The sequence below is a fragment of the Equus asinus genome, chromosome 15, assembly GCF_041296235.1.
Source record: "Equus asinus isolate D_3611 breed Donkey chromosome 15, EquAss-T2T_v2, whole genome shotgun sequence".
Classification (NCBI taxonomy): domain Eukaryota; kingdom Metazoa; phylum Chordata; class Mammalia; order Perissodactyla; family Equidae; genus Equus; species Equus asinus.
In genome coordinates, this window is record NC_091804.1 from 35,091,344 (window position 1) to 35,110,535 (window position 19,192).

At 48.5% G+C, this 19,192-nt stretch overlaps 1 protein-coding gene across 1 annotated transcript in view; it reads right to left on the reverse strand.

Annotated features, from left to right (window-relative positions):
* RIMS4 (regulating synaptic membrane exocytosis 4) overlaps positions 1-19,192 on the reverse strand; it is a 62,151-nt gene that overhangs the window by 17,925 nt on the left and 25,034 nt on the right. Inside the window, exon 2 of the mRNA XM_044748251.2 lies at positions 4,664-4,802. Coding sequence (XP_044604186.1) covers positions 4,664-4,802 — 139 coding nt within the window. The remainder of the gene's footprint in view (positions 1-4,663; positions 4,803-19,192) is intronic.

Consider the following 19,192-nt stretch of genomic DNA (forward strand, 5'->3'; position numbering starts at 1 on the left):
TCGCAGGCATCCAGGCAAGAGTGATGAGTGGCCTCACCCGGGGGCGGGGATGGAGAGCAATGGATGGAGTCAGACAACTAAGGGTGAAATGGTAGAACTTAGTCATGGATTAGATGTGGAGTATGGGGAGCCGTTGAGAAGAACCCTGGGTTTCTGGTTTGGGCGGCCGGGAGATGGTGGAGCTGTGCCCTCTCCCAGGTAGCAGGCTCTGCTGCCCCCACCCCCACATCCCGACCCTCCCCACGTCAGTGCTCCCTGACGTCTAACTGCCAGTACCTGTGTTCCTTTGCCCACATCTCTCTGGGCCCGGGGCCCACAGTGCCACAGGAAGGGCAGGAGAGTTAATCGGGAGCAGCATCAACCAGTAACTGATGAGAGTCGGAGTATAAGGACTTCAGCTCCCTCACCTCCTGGGTGACGATGCAGGCGCATGTTCCACACTGGCTCCCAGAGGCCCCTGAGGATTAGGCTCTGGCTGCCCACAGTGGCGGCTGGCTTCTTAAAGCACGCGGCATTGGAGGCCTCCCCACCCCGTTTCTCTCATGTGCGCCTCTGTCCCGTTTTTTGGGAATCACCTCCCAAAGTGAACTGCTTGCACTCAAATCGCATCTCGGGCCTGGCTCTGGGGAACCCAGACGAAGCAGAAGGCCACAGGGAGAATCTCAGCATGCAGGGAGGTCCGGAGAGGAGCTGTTCTTGTGGTCCTTTCTCAGGGGGCTGGAATCCCTGCTCTCTGGGGGAGATGGGCCTGCCAACCCACAGTTGTCCCTTTCCATCCTTTGCATGTAGAACCCCAACTTTCAATCAGGCAGAAAGGGCCCCGGCGAAAGAAAGCCCTTCCCCAGCTCCGGGGATAAACCACAATTGGTCCAACATGCTGAGGCCTGAGGAGGTAAAAGACGGAGGGATTCGAGTCTTTCATAGTATCATCCAGCCACCAAACCATCCTGGAAGCGTCCGTCTCCAGAAATCTTGACAGACGCAGCCATTAGATGAGGGCAGGAGTCGAGTGTAACGGTGAAGGGCAGACTCCAAATGCCTGGATTTGAATCCGGGCACCTGAAGCCACTTACTGGCTTTGTGACCTTGGGTAAGTTAATTCACCTCTCTTGGCTTCCGTTTCCTCATCTGTAGAATGGGGACATTAACAGTGCCGGTGTCATCAGGTTGTCACGAGAACTAAATGAGTCGATACACGTAAAAGCCCTCAGCACAGGGCCTGCACGCGGCTAGTGCTCTGTGACTGTTGCCTCTGGAACGTTATCACCGTTAAGTCAGGGCTTCTCAACCCTAACGTGCACACGAACCACTGGGGCATCTTGTTAAAATGCAGACTCTGATTAAGTGGGTCTGGGGGGTGGGGGGTTGGTCTGAGATGCTGCATTTCTAACAAGCCTCCCAGGGATGCCGATGCTGCTGGACCGTGGACCACACTTTGAACAGCGAGCGCTGAGGTGGTTGTTAGGCAGTATTGTGTAATCTGGAGCCCAAGGATCTCCACTGACAGAACAGCCCACCCCATAGGGCCTTCCCCAGCCCCGAGACCTGGTTAGGGTGCAGCATTTCCAAAGTTCTCTATGCCTGTCCTTTGCAGCTCTCACCTAACTGCCAGGTCAGAGGAAGACAGGGTCTCTGAGGGCTCAGCCCAGTGTCTGGCACACTGCAGGTGCTCGATCACAGTTGCTGAAAGGAAAACCCCTGTGCCCGCTTGCAGGAACACACATGCCGGAGCTCCAGTGCTCAGGCAGACCCAGCAGCGCCAGGGGCTGCAGGCTCGCGGGGGCTGGCTCCCTGTGAGCCTCAGCTGGGCTGGCAGGAGCCCAGGGGGAGGACGGTCACACCCCCTCCTGTTTCAGAGCCTGGCATCTGGGTCCCACCAGTGCCCAAAATACCTCCAGAACAAGAAGCCTGATCACAGCTCAATGTCCCCACCTGTCCTTTCTACATCCCTTCCTCGCCCAGGTGCTGGGTGGAGTGGTAGCAGCGGGCTGGGCTCCACCAAGACCCTCCCCTCTGCTGGACACAGCAGCCTCCAACCCACCTAATACTTCCTCAGTTGGACCCAAGACACCCACCCCAAACCTTTTTATAATCATAATCATCACAGCCCACACTGATCCCATGCTTGCTCTGTGCTATGCACTTTATAGACATGATTGCATACATGGTGGCTCCCTGTATCCATCAGGATGCGACTGCCCATAAGATGCAAACTACCCAACAAACAGTGGCTGAATCAACAAACGACAGTAGTCACAACTAATAATAATAATGCATGCTATATGCCAGTCACCGTTCTAAGTGCTTTTGCATATATTAACTCCTATAATCCTCACAATGACTCTATTAGTAGTCTGTATTATTACTGTCCCCTTTCTATAGAGGAAGAAACTGGGCTCAGAGAGGTAAAGTAACTTGCCCAAAGTCACACAGCTACTAAGAAGCAGAAACAAGGCACAAACCAGGATTGTCTGACTCCAAAGCTCTGGCTTGGAGCCTCTCTGTAATGGAATCAGACGCTCTGGTCCCTTAAAGCACATTACAGCAGATGATGACAGGAGCCGCCGTCCAAGCACCTGTCATGTGCAGGCATAATCTCATTCCCTGTCACAACACTCTCCTATGCTGCTCCCCTCAGACAAGCCATGTGGCCCCCCTGAGCCTTCACCTGCTCTTCTTTAAGACAGGACAGGAGCCTGCTGCTGCTCATGGCACCACGGTGCCCTCTCTGTGACCTGGTCCTCTGACCTTCCCATGAGGCCAACAGGCGAGATGTTTACCAGCCTCTTGAAGCTGAAGAGGCCAAGGGACTTGCCCAAGGCCACCCAGGGGATCAGTGGCAGAGTCAGGACTAGGACTCAAACCTCCTGACCTCCTGAAACTCAGCAGGGACCCACTGCCACCCAGATGCCTGGCATATCTTCCTCTAAGGTTTGCTGCCTTGCCAAGTTTCTCAGGTTGAAGAAAAACTTGTTCCCTTCCTCCTCCTCCTCCTCCTCCTCTCCCTTCCGCCTGTCCTCCTCCTCTTTTCGCCCTCCGGAAATTCTCCCTAGGAGGTGGGTGGAGCAGCAGCATCTGCCAAGGCAAGGCCATTCAGAGAGGCCGGAGAGGCCCAGTTTTGGAGGGGCTGGGGGTGTGAAGGCTTTCAGCCAACAGAAGCCCCCAGCCACAAAGCAGCCAGAAGTGGGAGGGGAGGAGAAGCTGGCGGCTGAGCCCCAGCCCTGGCCCTCAGTGGCTTGGCCGGGTATCTGCCCTGTCCAATGGAACTTTCTGCAATGATGGAAAAGTTCCACTTCTGCACTGTCCGATCTGGGTTGCCAAGGGACATGTGTTGCTACTGAGCACTTGAAATATGGCTAGTGCCACAGAGGAACAGAATATTTAATTTAATTTTAATTAATTTACATTTAAATAGCCACATGTGTCTAGAGTCTACTGTACTGGACGGCACGGCATCTAACTTTTCCAAGCCTATCTCCTCACGTGCTCGACAAGGATCCTGATACCCCATCTCTCTCTGGCTGAGGCTATCTCAGACAATGAAGCCATGTGGTCCCATGGAACAAGCCCCAGCTGAGAGTCAGGACTCCTGGATTCCCGAACTGTTAACATGCTGTGTGATCCAGGGCAACTCTTCAACCTCTCTGAGTGCCCTGGTCATCTGCACAATAAGGAAGATGCTTTGGATCAAAGCTTCTTTGCCAGCGATCCATGGATGGGTTTTAGGGAAATCTGGGAACACCCTACCATTATGAGAAGAGTGTGTTTGTGTGATTGTGCATGTGAGAATGAGTGTGTGTATTTTAGGGTGCCCATGCATGTATTTGTCAGGGGCTGGCCCTGACACAGCAGGCCCAAAGCTTTCCCAAAATTCTCAAAGGGGTGCAAAATTGCTCCAAAGGTGAGAACCCCCCATCTGGACTGGTCTTCTTTCTCCCAGAGAGCTTTTCAAAAGTGGAGCTGCTGGACGCCCCTCCCAGAAACGCTGATTCAGCAGCTTGGACTCGGAGCCCTACGATCTGCGTTTGTAATGAGCTCCCAGTGGCTCTGATGCACGGCCAGAGGCGAGACACACTGGCGAGGAGCCAGTCAGACCAGTGTGTTATGACTTGATGTATGTGAAATTCCTTATCAATCAGCAGTATATATTTTTAAAAACCAGTTGGGATTTAAGAAACTAAAAAAGTAAAGAAGAGAGAATAGTGACCAAAATAAAGGTCCTCTCGACCCCCTTCTATATTGACGGACACTGATCCCGGGCCCTTAGCTGCCAACCTCTGTCCTGTGCTCTTTATGAATATCAACCCATTTAATCCTCATAACACCCCTGGGAGGTTGGTACTATTATCCCCATTTTACAGATGAGGAAACTGAGGCACAGAGAGATGACTTGCCCAGGATCACACAGCCAGTGGTGAGGGAGCCAGGATTCAAATCTAGCAGTCGGGCACCACAGTCTGTGCTCTACTCGCTCTCCCTCGGAGCTTCCTTTCTTCATCACCCCCTTCTGAAGATGGGGACGACCCAGGAGTGCTGAGTCAATGCCCCTACCAGCCTGAGGCTGCCCCAGAGCCCCGGGAGGGCAGTGCTCAGTGCCTCCTGCCCACACCAGAGACTGTGAGAGTGAAGAGGGCTGGTGGGCAGGACCGGGCCCCAGACTCACTTGCCCTCCGAGCCGTAGCTGTTCATGCTGTCCTCGATGGACTCGTGGCTGGCCTGGCGCAGCGTCCGGCTGGGCATCTCCACCGCCAGGCCCGTCTCCGTGCTCCTCTGGATGGCCCCCTTCAGCCTCCGGCTGTCCCCTTCTGGGCAGAGAGGCCAAGAGAGATGGGGAGAGAGACATGGGGTGGGAGGGGACAGAGAGGCAAGCCGTCTGGTTAGTGTTGCAGTGGCTGGTGGCTGCCCACCGTTGGCCCCCACCCCTCGTCCATCAACCTCCTCCTGGCACCAGCCTCACCTGCACGTGCCCTCCCTGGGGCAGCCCTGCCCTTCACACCCACCCAACAAGCAGTATCACGAGTCCTGTTGACTGACGGATTCACTGCCATGTTCTTTTTCTCTCCCTTGAACTCACTTCTCCCCTGCAACCTTCTCCAAGTCCCTTCTCCTCCTCCTCTCCAGCTACTATTCGTGGAGCCCCTACCACGTGTCATACTCTGTCAAGGGCTTTGCATGGATTTAGACCAGGGTTTCTCCACCTCAGCACAACTGGCAGTTTGTCCAGGATATTGTTGTCAGGGGTGCCCTACGCATTGTAGGTCTAACAGTATCCCTGGCCTCGACCTACTAGATGCCATAGCAGCACCCTCCAGTTGTCGTGGTAATCAAAAATGTCTCCAGACATAGCCAAATATCCCCTGGGGGGCAAAAATCACCCCTGACGGAGGACCACAGATTTAGATCATTAGCTCAGAATCCAGACTGCCCAGGTTTAAATTCTGGATCTCTTTCTCACTGGCTGTGAGATTTTGGGCAAATTACTCAGCCTCTCTGTGCCTCCATTTCTTCAACTGTAAAAGGGAGAATGACAGGCTTATTATGAGGACAATGGCCCTCTGTCCTTGCTAGTCCCTCCCCTTGAACATCCTCTCTCCTGCTAGTAGCTCACTCCTTCCCGTCCACCTCGATCAAATGTCATCTTATCCGAGACCCTCCTTGCACTCTCCGGCCCCTCTTGCCCCCTGCCCCTCTCTGCCCTATCACCCTGCTTGGCTTTCTTCCTAACACTCACCACCCCTGATGTTGTACACTGTTGGTTTACTGACTAGCTTCCTCCACATAGAGGGTGAACTCCGTGAGGACACGGAACTTGTCTTGTTGACTGTTGAAGCCCCAGGACCAAGGCGGTGTTCAGCCACTGCAGGTGCTCCATTAATAACAGCTGATGAGCGAGTGTCTGCCTGAGAGCGGTCCTAATCCCCAACCGCCCAGGAGGGGGATGTGCCTGCTCATCCTGCCTTAGCACCGAGGACACAAGGCACAGAGGTTAAGTGACTCATCCATGCCCATACAGCCAAGTGGTGGCAGAGCCAGGATGTGACCCCAGGAGGGTCTTTTTACTCCCTACTCCACAGCCTGGTGATCAAGGTAAGCGTTCCACCTCCCACCACCCTGTAGGGACTGTGGGTTTGCTAGGGGAGGGGGTAGATCTTTACTGGGATCTTCCCCACGTCCCCACAAAGTCTGAGATGAGCTGGTACACCTCTGGGGCTTCCTCGGTGCTTGCTGAGTGACCTACCAGGAGAAAGCAGCACCACCATAACCCTGCTCGGCAAGGGGGAGCTGGGTCTGCATGCCAGGAGACAGGCCTCCTCCTGGCTCAACAATTCCCTGACTTTAAGACACACACACACACACGCAGAGATACAGATGCTCCGTGTGTGTTTCTCAGTGTGTACCCACAAGTTTCTCTCCCACACGTATCTGTGTTATTCAGACACTCAGATGCCCACACACTCAGAAAAACACACAGTAACACACACACACAGAGGAATCTACGTGCAAAGACACAGAGTGTGTTAATGTACGTCTGAGGATCGATATTTGTGTTTCCATGGGTCTCCAAATACCTATCATTCTGTGTTTCTGAGGTTAAATGGGTATATGTATCTGTGGGTGTGCCAGACACCCACACACACCTCTGTAAGAAGTATATGCCAACCCACTCAAGAAAGCACAGAGAGAAACTGACACTGTACATTTCTGTGTGTGCGCCACCCTGGGTGTTTCTGAACACGTGGGGGGACATGTGTGTCCCTGGGTCTGTGATTCCCTTCATTCATCATTTGTTCTTTCCCTAATTTGTATCAGCAACTGCCCCTCCTAACCATTTCTATGTTTCTCTGTGTACAGCAGATCCAGAGACACAGAGAAAGATCCAGAGACACATACCACATGCTCACTCAGAAACACAGCCACAGGCACAGAGAGACGTTCCTCCATTCGCTCACACACAAGCACAGTCACCCATCCAGGGACAAACACCCCCCTCAACTGGGGATACGGACCCATGACCTGGCACCACGCAGGCAGGCTGCAGATACCTGCCTGGGCTTTTTACCTCCCCGTGAGCCCTGTTCTGGAGCCCCACACTGGCTCGTCTCCACCCACCAGGGTCTGACACATTTCTCCTGGAAAAGGGAGGACCAAAAAGCATGACAAACAGCTCAGTCTCCACGGGGGCTGAGGAGGAGGTGTGGAGAGGTGTGCTTCACGTCTGTGTGGCATTCTGCAGCCCCGGAGCATTTCACATGCAGTATCCTACGACTTGGGCCTCAGAACAGCCCTGCCCCACTAGCTGAGACTCGGGCAGGCCGGGTAGCACTCGCTGTTGAGTGGGCTAAACGAGAGAACATTTACCACAGCCTGGCACACAGTAGGTGCTAAACAAAAGCAGCCACAGCCACCGCAGAGAAAGACCTCCCAATGCACCCCAAATCAGCCCACACCAACTGTCTTGCATGTTCCCCAACATGCCACCCTCTCTACCTCAAGAGTCCCCAGTCTGGGGATCACAGCTGTACCCAACCGCATTGACAAGGTCTACCATCTGACCTCAGCCATCCAACCCTTCGTCTTGTCATTCTTGCCGACTCAGTCACAGTCCTCAAAGTGACTGTCCCAGTGCTCTGCTACTCCCCATTCCGGAACCCCATCCATCCCAACAGATGACCTTTCTCTCCCACTGGCTGAAAAGATATGTCTCTGTGACACGCTGTTTCTCATTTCCAAATTCCACCATCCTCAGACCTTTAAACCTGCCTCTCAACTTTCCTCTCCTCAGAGAGGAAGGGGTGATCCTTCTCCTGGCCAAGGTTGACCCACCATCTGTTCTCTCCATCCTACCTCTTCCCACCCTCGCTGGGACCTCCTCCCTCCATGTGTCCTTTCTGGGCCTTGAATCTACCTCCTGTTGTCTGCTGGCTCTTTCCACTCCTCCTCAAGCCTGCTCACCACCCTCTTCGACTAACAAACTCCTTCAAAGAGCAGCCTCTGGCCTTCAGGTCACCAGCATGCAGTCTCCTCTCTTGAAGTGTGCCTTCCACCCCACCATTCCGTTCACACGGCTAACCAAACCAGTTTCCAGTGACTGCCTATGACCACGTACAAGGGCCTCATCTCAGTCCCCAACTCCTGAAGCACGGTGCTTCCATTCACTCAACAAACATTGATTGAGTGCCTTCTTGTTCAGTGGGGAGCCCTCGTGAAGATGTTAGACACACTTCTGAGTGCTGGTCTCCACTGATAAAACACACGGATGGGAGACAGGGAGGAATTTCAGCCCCTGCTTCTGGTCCATAGGGGCCCAGAAATAGACCCTGGCCTGATGCACGGAGTGGACAAGGGTGATGCTCCACCCACATCCCCATTCATTTCCCTCCTTCCCACTTTTGTGAGGCCCCTCCACACTGGCTTCTGAAAGTGACTACCTGCCAACATTTCTCTTGGTGTCTTTAGGTCTTCCTTTGAGCTACCGAGCCCACTTTGCCCCCACATAGGCAGAGGCAGAAGTGCCTGGGAATTTATGACCCTGGCCCCCTTAGTCTAAGCCTAAATGGAACAGGAGAGTGAACTCTCAGGTCAGAACTCTGAGGCAGAACCCGGGCTCCCCAGAAGCCCTATGGGAGGGGCTGAACCGCCGTCCATGAGACCTGCCTGACAGCATGTCCCTGCTTGCTTCCTGTGTCACCGGTCTCCTGGGGGGGGGGGGGGGCTTCTCTTTCATACATCACCTGCACAGGAATCTCATCTCAGGGTCCTTTTTGGGGAAACCTGACCTATGACACCTGGCCTAGATGGCACCCTAAGGAAGTCAAAGTTCAAAACTCTTTGCACAGCTTGGTTCCAGAGACACAGAGAAAGATCTGGAGACACATACCACATGCTCACTCAGAAACATAGCCACAGGCACAGAGAGACATTCCTCCATTCGCTCACACACAAGCACAGTCACCCATCACGATGGCAACACCATTCCCTCCAAGAAATGTGGTAAGAAGAGCTGCTGCATAACGACTGCAGGCATGGAGTAGGGCCAGCCTCCCAAAGGGATGGCTAAGGGAAGCAAACGCATCATCCACGGCTGTCCAAGTGCTCCACTGGACATGCTTGGAGTTTGAGTCCTGTAAACTTTGGGTACCACTTGTGAGACTGCCCTTGAGGCTGGCCTGTGATGTACAAATAAATGGAGTTTGGATGACCTATTGTTGGCTACCCGCTCACACTCACTGCACCCGAAACTCAATCTGCACAGCTTGAATTTTCTCCTGCAGGGTTCTAGGTCCCTCCTCTCCCAACTTGTGAGGAGTATGTGTGTTGAGGGGGGCAGTGGGGAGAGGGTGTGTGGACAGCTGGAGTCCTGCCAGGAGCCAGTAACAACCTGGGGTACCAACACCACTGTGTGCCAAACACCAGGCCTGATGCTGGGGATAGAAGAGAGAGCAAGAGGCGTGTGGTCCCTGACCCCACGGAGCTCACGGTTCAGAGCAGGAGGTGGACATTAAACAGATGACCACACTGATTAATCACAAGTGTGTTAATTGCTCTGCGGAACAAGCACAAGACATAACGATAGCACCCACTAGGGGGCCAGTGGGGGGGTGGGGACTAACATAGGCTACTGACTACTTCATCCTTTGAACGACAGTCACTTCAGATTCCTCCTTCTTGGACTTCCTCGATAGTGAGCCGAGTGGATCTCCTCCCATCAGTCTGACCACTGCCCCATCCCTACATGTTAGGCTCCCCCCATTCAGTCCTCAAGCTCGCTCTCTCTCTCTAGGTTCTCCCCCCTGTAGATTTCATTCCCCTCCCACTACCTCTGGACCACTGAAAGCAAATGAATCTTCGATCCCGATCTGTGGCCCTGAACTCTGTCCAGGGCAATACTTCCAACTGCATTTTGGACATCACCACCTGGAGCATGAGCAGCCTCCTTGGATGCAAGCTGGCCAAAACTAAACCCATCCCTGGCCCCACTTCTGCCAATCAACTCGTTCTGATTTATGCTTCCAATCTTCTCAGCCACCCAGACTCAGAAGCCCCCAAGGACCTCTCTGACTTTTTCCCCCTCTCTCATCAGATTCCAGGTCTCATAGTCCTTGTCCTTAATATCTCTTATATCTCTCCCTTTTTGTCCATTTTCACAGTCAACCACCCTAATTACCTCTAAAAAGTCTCAACTATTTTAACAGCCTCCTAACCGGTCTCCCGGCTTCCAACCCACTCACCCAACAAGCTATTAACAGATTAACTATCCTAAATTACCACTTCAGATCCAGCTATTCCACTCCTACTAACTCATTCTACACAAATAGTCACAAAAGTACACAAAGATGTGCATGAAGAGGTTCCCCACAGTATGTTCACAGCAACGAAATGCTGGACTTGACTGTCTATCAACAGGGGACTGGCTTAATAATGACACATTCCCACAACAAAATACCTTGTAACTGTTCAAAAGAATTATCTAGGGCCCGGCCCGGTGGCGCAGTGGTTAAGTTCACATGCTCTGCTTTGGTGGCCTGGGGTTCGCAGGTTTGGATCCTGGGTGCGGACCTAGCACCGCTCGCCAAGCCATGCTGTGGCAGCATCCCACATAAAGTAGAGGAAGATTGGCACAGATGTTAGGTCAGCAACAATCTTCCTCAAGCAAAAAGAGGAAGATTGGCAACAGATGTTAGAAAAAAAAAGAAAAAAAAAGAATTATCTAGACCTACAGATACAGTGACATGGAAAGATTGCCTCAACATACTGTTAAGTTAAAAAAACATGTTGCAGGACATATGTAAAACATAATGCCATTTCTATGAAGCTATAGATAGTTTTTATATAGCTTTATCTTTATATTTATGCATAGGCACAGAAAAACCTGGGAGGATATGAACTAAACTGTTAATGCAGAATAACTAAGGGAGAAAGACTGTTAGAGGAAGTACGTGAAAGATTATTTTTTGTAGCTTTTAAATCTAAGTAGAGAGAAAGTGTATAAACCTCAAGTGGATAGCTTGACGAATTTTCACAAAGTAAATCCATCCGTGTAATCAGCACCCAGATGTAGAAACACAGCATTACTAGGGTCCTCAAAGTCCACTTGTGCCCAGCCCTCCAGTCTCTAACCGACTCCACAAGGGTAGCCATTATTCTGATCTCTAACACCAGATATTAGTTTTGCCTGTTTTTAAATTTTATAAACAGAGTATGGCCATTTTTTTTTGGCCTGGCTTCTTCTCCATAATATGCTGATAGTATAAGATCCATCCATATTATTGTGTGCAGTGGTAGACTGCTCACTATCACCACTAAATAGTATTCCACTGTATGAATATACCACAATGTACTTATTCAGTACAATTGTGACGGAATAATTTGATTTTTTTCCATTTTGGGGCTATCAGGAATATGTTGCTAGGATTACTTTAGTGCATGGCCTTTGGTGAACATTTGTACCCATGTCTCTTGGAAATAAATGTAGGCGTGGAATTGCTGGGTCACAGGGCAGGTATTTTCTCAGCTTTAGCCAACACTGCCATCAAATGACTTTCCAAAGTAGTTGTGCAATTTACACTCCAACCAGCACATCGGGAAGATTTTACTTCTCTTTTGTATGCTTCCATGTCTTTTGAATTTTTTATAGTTAAATGTATTAATTCTATAATGTAAATGAAGGTAAAATATAAATCTATAAATAAACCACAGCTTCAATCATGCCATGATTTCTATTTAAAACCTTAGAATGGTTCCCCATTGCCTGCCAAATTAGGTTCAACCTTCGCACTCAGGCATTCAAGACCATTATCTGATTCCCACCCCATCTGCTCCTGGTCTCCCCCACATTCTCTATACCCCAGCCCAGTGGGCACCTCATTGCTCTATGTACATCCTTAATTACTTCTGCATCCTGGTTTTCTCTCCTTTACTTTCCTCCCTTCCTCACCTTGCCTATCAAAATTCTAACCACCCTCCAGAGTTAAGCTTTAAATAACATCTATAATTTATCAGGCACTTGCCAAACTCTTCAGGCTGTTGTGATAACTAAATCTAAGAATAAAATAATGTCATAATATAATAACATTTAATCTCCAGGATTCCTAGGTGGGTGGCGGCATACAGTAGGCACTCAATAAAGATGACTATTATTAATATTATTATTATTATCACTGTGCCAGACACTATGCCAAGTGTTTTACATAGGTATCATCTCACTTAATTCTCACAATAAACTGTGAGATAGCTACTACTCTATTTTACAGGGGAAGGAAATGACAAATAAGAAGGTTAAGTAACTTCAAGGATACACACAGCTACTAATGGCACAGCTGGAACTCAAACCCAGGTCTTCATGACTCCAATCACCATGTTTTTAATGAAGCGCTAAACTAAACTTACTAAGCTCTACCACAGAATTCAAATACTGTCTCTTCCACAAAGACTTCCCTGATCAGACTCCTCGAGTCCCAGGGGCACTTCATCTTCACGTCTATTGGGGTATCTATTCCACTACACCTCGAAATACAGTCTTCAGTCAACCTAGCTGACGTCAGTGTCTACAGTGGAAGCTCGTTCTGCGTTTACTTCCCTTCAGCACCTAGGACAGCACTCACCATTACCCATCCCACTAACAGTGTGTTCGACTGAATTGGCTTTACTTTTAGGATGTGTCCCCAAGAAAAATGCAAATTTTCCAGTAAAGAAAACAAGTAAATCTCACTCAATTGTTTATACCTGAATACGAATGTGTTTAATGTAATTTCTCCCAAAAAGTGTTCGTAAGGAATAGGATGATAAAGTGATGATAACGATAAATTATTAGAGTAGATACCATTATTTTTAGCACTTACCCTGAACAAGCAACTATTTTACATATATATATATATATATAATTTAACCATAACTCTGAGAGTCAAGTATTATTATCCAATTCAACAAAAGGAACCAGGCTCAGAGCAGTTCAGAAATTTGCCCACGTTTACACCAGACAAGACAGAGCTGGGTTTTAAACGTGGGTCTTTGTGAAAACAGATCCTATACTCTTAACCACTAGAGACCCCAGGAATGTGGGGGTGGGAGGGAGAGGAAGAAGGGAACATATCTATTCTCCACTTTGACATTTTATTGAAGTGCGTCTTTACAGCTTTGTTTTCCAGATGAGGAACCCAATGCTGAGAGAGGTTATGTGACTTGCTCCAGGTCCCCAGGCTCTAAAATCCCTAACCATGTCACTGACCAGAGAGTAATGTCATCTCTGAGAGTGGCCCACTCCAGGTCCATGTCACAGCCTGTGAAGGCCCCCAGACACAAGAGCTCTGGGTCATGGGGTCATTTTAAACTAAGATGAGAGAAGTCCCATGGTCCCTGGGGCTCACTGCTTCTCTGTCCTATAGCCACTGCCCTTCATGTCCCTCTGGAATAAATACCTGGAGACTGCTGTCTCTTCTTCCTCTCCATGGACAAGCTATTCCCAGTGACTTCAGCCTCACATGCCTCCCTTGCCCAGGTCTTAAGACTCATCTGAAAATCAACAACTGAGCTGACATTGAGGCACTCAGGCCTCCATAGCCCTGATGTTGCCTCTGGCTGTGTCTCAGGACAGGCCAAGGAAGCACAATCCCTGATGTGAGGGGTCTTTACCTTCTCCCTCTTCTCTCTAGAGCTGTCAAAATCTGCCTTCCTTTAAAACCAGAGAAGATCCCATTTGGAGGAACTTAGGGGTCATCCTGACCAATGCCTTCCTTGTGTAGAGAGGCATCTGAAGTCTAGAGAGGGGCACGAGTCAATGACCATATTGGTATTAAACGTCAGGTTTCCTAACTGCCACCCTCTCAGCTCCTCTTCACAGTGAACAGCCATTCACCAATATTTCTGGAGCATCTTCAGGAGGAGCACAACCTAGGGGTTAAAAGCATGGAAAATGGAGCCTGATAGCCTGTGTTGTAAAGCTGGCCCTGGTCACTTATTAGTAGCGTGATCTTGGGTGAGTTACTTAAACTCTGTGTCTCGGTTTCCCCCTCTTCAAAAAAGTGGAAAAATTAATAGATGTACCTCACAGTGATTTATGAAGATTAAACGAGTTAATATTTGTAAAAAAAAAAAAAAGTTCTTAGAACAGGGCCGGGCAGATAGTAAGTGCTATGTAGTAAGTGACATATGTTTGTAAACTCATTAAGTAGAATGTGTCTCCATGCCTCCTTTTGGGAACTCAAATTCAGGCCTGCTCTGCATCACCAGGATCACGGACGTGGCTCACACCCTCACCTTCTCTTGCCAATTCTGCAAGAGTCAACTAACTCAGAGGCTGCCAAACACCTGCTCGGAGGCCAGTGCCAGTCAGACAGCTTGGAATACGTTGGGAACTTAGTTAAAACACAGATTCCCCGGGTTCCTCTCCTGGGGATTCTGGTTTGGTAAGTCTAGCTGGCGCCTGAAGATCTCAGGTGCCTTGAATGCTTGGTCAGGTGGTCAACCTCTCCTTTACCTGGTGTCCCCAGCACCAAAGCATCCTCTCCTTTCAGTTCTCTACTCCGTGGCCCGCAAGAGCTTTCTAAAACTCAATCCTGAATATGTCACCTCTTTGATTAAGAATCTTCAACAGCACCCCATTGCTTACAGAATAAATCCCCAAAGCCTCAACACCACTGCCTTTCTGATCTGGTCCCAATCTACATTTCCAGCCTCGTTTCTTCCCCTTTTCCCTAATATGCTCTATATTCCATTCACACTGAATAATTCAGGTAATTCCAAATATCTCATGTGATCAGCTACCCCTAAATGTCTTACCCATCATCCTGCATATGAAATTTTCAGCATTCTCTTTTCTTCGAGAGAAAAGTGCTTTTAAAAACAACTATTTGTTGAAGTATAATATACATACAGAACAGTATACAATTATATAGTGTACAATTTTAAGTATATAGCTTGATGAATATTATGAAGTGCAGTCATCTATAGAACCAGCACTCAGATCAAGAAACAGAACGTTACCAATGTCCCCAGAAGCCCCTCATGAGCAGCAATTACTCCGCCTTCACGAGTGGCATTATCCTAACTTCTAACAGCACAGATTGGTTTTGCCTGTTTTGTAATTTTATACGCATAGAATCATCTAGCATATCTTATTCCGTGTCTGGCTTCTTTCACTCAACGTTGCTTGTGAGTTTCATCTACGTTGATTGTTTCATTGCAGTTCATTCATTCTCACGGCTTTATTGTATTACACTGTGTAAATATATCAAAATTATTTTCATCCTTTCCATTGTTGATGAGCATTTGGGTAGTTTCCAATTTAGGAATACTACAAAATAGATATGCCAAAGACAGTCTTGTATGCGCCTTTTGCTGGCCATTTGTGCACATTTTTCCTGAGCACATACCTGGGAGTGAAATTGCTGGGTCACAGGAAGTGCAGTTGAAATATCTTTTAAATGGGTTAAGCATGATGTGGACTGCAGAGGTTACCACATTAGATTATCCTTCAGCAAGAAGCAATGTTCTGAAGAAATGAGGCTCAGCACTGGACTATTTTGGGAAGAAGGATGGTGGGGAAACATGATTACTGTCTATCTGGTTCACATTTATATTCCCCAAATGTAATATTTGTTAAGTGAATGCATAGATGGCAGACAGCATCCAGGACAGGAGAGGAAGGAGTGAAAAAGACCTGGAACACAGTAGGCATTCAATGAATGCTGGCCATTATGATTAACCTCTTCAAGGGTCAGTGGTTAATGGCTCACTGATACTATCTCTCATAAACTGTCATTATTTCACGGATTCTAAGACAAATATTTTTCAACATCTCTGAAATTAAGATACGAATGACAACCAATGGCATGTCAGAGTTAAATTCTGTCACGTTTTATATCTCTTGGTAGTACATAAAATAGTGACGTGCAGTTGAAGGCTTCGGAGATGCTGCTAAGTACAGTAGCCAAACAGCCAGACGCACGGGAAGCTGTCCGTGGTGCTGACCAGGCGCTGAGGCCTGGGCTCGCCTGGGGCGGAGGTGGCAGCCCACAGCGAGGGGAGACCTCAGAACAAGGCAAACCAATCCTATGTTTGTTTTTAAACAATCCCTTCCCACAGGCTTGCTGATGTCTCAGATTCCATCCTTCCACAGAAAGACAGGAACTCCCACTTACTGAGCGCCCAGAGCCTATGACAGGTGCTCAACATTACTTCATTTAATGCTCACAACTACTATTGAAGGTAAACATTGTCTCCATTTGCAGGAGAGAAAGCTGACTCAGAGAGGTTAATGAACCTGGCCAACTTGGCAAAGCTGTTAGCTGGGAGCATGATCCTGGCTCAGTGTAGACCAGAGTGTAATTTACCCTTTAGGCTCCTTCACACTGGGGCGTATGTGAATTCCTCAGACCTATTTGCAAGAGGATTTGAAGTGGGAAGAGGGAGAGATCATGAAGACACAGAGATGAAATGGGTGGGAGCAAGGGAGGCAAAGGGCACGGGATAAGGATTTGAGAACACTAGACAGGAGAGTGAAGGTTGGAGAAGATCAAATGGGTAATGGATATGAATGTGCTCTGTAACTCTAAAGTGTTCTGCCCCTGGAATGAAACGTATTCTCACTTATCCAATGAAATATACTCTTACTGAGCTCATTTCCTATGCAGGTTTTTCTTGGCCCTGGGGATTCTAAAAAGACACAGTCCTTGTCCTTAAGGAGCTTATAGTTAGTGGTGGGGGAGGGGAGATCACATAGATAAGTAATTATCACTCATTCAACAAACTCTTACTAAGAGCCTATTCAGTGCCAGGGCCCTTGTGGGAGATGCATAACACAGATGAATTAAACCCAGACCTTGCTGAAACTCCCAGTCTACTGGGAGACAGACGAGTACAGGGGCAATTATAACACAAGGTTATAACAGTATGGTTCAAGGGCAGAGATATACATGGAGTACTATGGGAACTGAGGAGAAGAGTAATTAATACAACACTGGAAATAGAGGCAGGGTCTGGACTGTAAGTAAGATTATTTCAATGCTGGATGGTACACAATTGCAAATAAAATCGTAAGATTTTATTGTAGATGCAAGTGCTACCTTCTGAGAGTTTACAGCAGAAGTTATACTGACAAGTGGAAAACACATAGGGAGAAGGTAAAATGTGGAACCAAAATGTAAACTGAGGACAAAGAGTTCTGAAAGCAAAGTAAATACGTTTGGGCGAGGGGAGGTCCTATACATAGCAGGGATGGTTGGGAAAGTCATTTACTCTACTTCAGCCAGAATGGGAAGACTTACATCCCAGCAATCATTGGAAGGAAGACAATTTACAGTCTCAAGTGGCTGCCTTTCCTCGGGAAGCCATTCCCTCAGCACTGGGGGCAAGCTGACTAAGCTTTGGAAGAAGTTGGGTTGTGGGCCAAAGGTAGAGTCTGTGGGTCCATCTGGCACTAGGAAGCTTCACAATCCACACAGCCTTCAGGGCTTCCAGGATCTGCCCCAAACCTATACTACAAGTCTGACGTCATGCACATACCAGGTGTTCCATCCACACGGGATTACTCATCGTTCACCAAACACAACCCACATACTTCCGTCTTCTTAAGAGCACAGGCTCTGGAGCCAGAATGACTGGCTTTGGGACTTGAAGCGTCCCTCTGCCACTTTCTGAGTAAATAAAGAAAGTTACTGAACCTCTCTGAGCCTCAGTTCCCTCACAAAATAGAAATGATAATAGACCCCACCTCACGTTGTAAGGACTAAATGTATTAGTCAGCTCTTACTAGGTTATGCTGCAGTAACAAGTGACCCCCAAATTCCAGTGGCTTACAGAACCATGGTTTAGTTCTTGCTCATATTAAACATTGCTTGTGAGTTAGATGTGGCTCTGCCCCATGAATTCTTCTGGAATCCAGGATGAAGGAGCCAGCCCTACCTGGGACATACCATTCTCATGGCGGAGGGGAAATAGGAATGATGGAACCACAAGCTAGCTCTTCTAGTCACTGCACTTTCTTCTACGCATATTTGAAAAATGTTTTAAATATACAAAAGAAAAATAAAGACAAGAAATACACCCCCTAATAATGTGAAAAGGCCAAAGGTGTGGGGAGTGGGGGAGCTCTCTACCTCTGCACACACACTGGCAAGAGAACTCATCAAGCTACCAAATGATCTGCTATAACAAGGCAGCGTGTCAGCCCATCACAGCACATTCATTGAGATAAACGCTCCTGTGCCCCTTGTGGGGCTGAATGCAGTGATGCGGCATATGTACAGTGACTGCCACAGTAAGACAAAGGCACTCCATAAATGATAGCTGCTCTTCTCAACAACACTCTGAGATAGACAGCAGTGTCCCCAATCTCCAGCAACTCTCAGAAAACTGAGGCTCTGAGAGCTGAAGCAGTTTGCTCAGGGCCCCACAGCAAATGACTGGTGGAGAGGCAGAAGGCAAAATGAATCTATCCTGTCCACTCCAAGAATTGAACACAATGTTCCCAGTAGCATTATCATAATAGTTGAAAAGTGGAAACAACCCAAATGTCCATCAACCGATTACAAGATAAACAAAGTGTAGTATCTCCATATATTGGAATATCGGCCATAAAAAGGAATGAACCACTGATAAATGCTATAACACAGATGACCTCTGAAAATACGCAAAATGAATGAAGCCAGTCACAAAACACCACGTATTCTATGATTGGTTATATGAAATGTCCTGAATAGGCAAATCCATAGTGATAGGAAGCAGACTAGTGGTTGCCAGGGCCTGAGGTGAGGGGGGACTGGAGAGTGAGTACAAATGGGTACAGGTTTCTTTTGGGGGTGACAAAATATCCTATAACTGATTGTGATGATGACTGCATAATTCGGTGAATATGCTAACACCTACTGAATTGTACTAAATAAGTGAATTGCACAGAACGGGAATCATCTCAATAAAGCTGTGTGTGTGTGTGTGTGTGTGTGTATCATTTCCCAGCCCTTGCTATTAACCCCTATTCTACACTGACCCCCAGTGGGTCAAGGAGCCAGTAGTGTGGGGGTGGGTAAGGCTTCTTCAGGTCAACACTGGCCTCTGCCGGGGGCAGCAGAGGGCTCCAGCTGAGCAAGAGGGAAGCTTGTGAAGCCTGCTGCAAAGGCCAGATGAGGCCTGGGCTGTGCAGTTTGGACCCCAGGCATGCGATCTTCAAAGCACACGTGCGCTTGAATCCCCACAAAGG